The sequence below is a fragment of the Rhinopithecus bieti genome, unplaced genomic scaffold, assembly GCF_001698545.2.
Source record: "Rhinopithecus bieti isolate Rb0 unplaced genomic scaffold, ASM169854v2 repeat_8515, whole genome shotgun sequence".
Classification (NCBI taxonomy): Eukaryota; Metazoa; Chordata; class Mammalia; order Primates; family Cercopithecidae; genus Rhinopithecus; species Rhinopithecus bieti.
The window spans coordinates 1-1,155 of NW_016833296.1; the positions used below are offsets into that span (position 1 = coordinate 1).

The 1,155-nt window shown below is 51.2% G+C and overlaps 1 protein-coding gene across 1 annotated transcript; it reads right to left on the reverse strand.

Annotated features, from left to right (window-relative positions):
- Positions 1-6: 6 nt before the first annotated feature.
- LOC108524618 (stereocilin-like) lies at positions 7-1,019 on the reverse strand (the record flags this gene model as incomplete). Its single annotated transcript, XM_017865703.1, has 3 exons — positions 7-151; positions 341-483; positions 864-1,019. Coding segments are annotated over 3 exons (444 nt in total), but the record flags the coding sequence as incomplete, so codon positions are not given.
- Between the last annotated feature and the right edge of the window lie 136 nt (positions 1,020-1,155).

Here is a 1,155-nt window from a genome sequence, read left to right on the forward strand (position 1 = left end):
ACCTGCTATGGTGCCAATTTCAGTGAAGATCTCAGGCCCCCAGTTACTGATTGGGCCAAAGCCACCAGGCAGTACAAGGAGGTGGGCGAGAACCTCCAGTTGTTCTTCAGAGCACTGGAGATGCAGGCTGCCCAGGAAGAGAGCTGCTTGGCTGTAGAACAGTGGGAAGGAAGGAAGAAGAATTCAGCTTCAGCGAAAGGGGCTGTGGTCATGAGACAAAGGAAGAGATGGTTTCAGATGAGTTCCCTTCCTCCATGGGACCAAACCTTCATGATCCTTCTTTCCCCAGTAAGTCCACCTTTACTTCAGCACCACCACCCTCAGCCCCTTCACAAGTGACCTAAACTCCCAACTGCTGATGTGCTGGAGCTCCTCTGGCCGCAGTCCACAGAGCGTATAACCCAGCGCTGTCAGATGAATGAAGTCCAGGTGGCTCACATGCCGACCACTCTGCCGTAGGAAACTGGAGACCACAACACGGAGCTGGGGTGGGGGTTGGGGACAGAGGGGAAGCAGAAAAGTTATGGAGAATGAATGGACAGGGAAGTGATAGGTGTTGCTGGGTTACATTCTGTTACTATTAAGACCTAAAGAGTCACGGGGAAGGCCGAGGACTCAGAAAAGAAAAGGATAGAAAAAGAGGAGGCCTCCAGGAAAAGAGGTAGGAGACAGTATTTTGTGTTCAGGGCCTCAGAGTGAATAAATCAGAGTCCTGAAGGTCACTAGTAGGGGGTATCAACAAAAGATAGAAAGAATGACCAGGCAAGGTCACAGGAAAAAATTCCTTGGACTTTAGATGATCTACAGGGCTGGGTCTGTGGGATGGGTGTTTGGGAAGTGGTAGGGAGGAGGAAAGGTGTTACCTGAGTGGAGCTCCAGCCATCTATCTGCCCCAGGGTGCTCAGTACTCCCCAGTCCACTAGGATCAGCTCCTGTAGTTCCCGATCTCCTAGACCTATTAAGAGCCAACCGAGCTGCAGGATCTGCTCAGGACGAAATCCCCGGGGGGGACCCCACAACTAGGAGAAAGAGAGGAACAATGTGAGTGGAAAAGCAGTGGATTGGGAGTCAGAATGCTGGGTTTTAAGTCTTGCCTCTGCCCTTAGCTGTATAACTCTAGGCAAGTCACCTGCCTTTTCTTTAGTTTCCTCCACT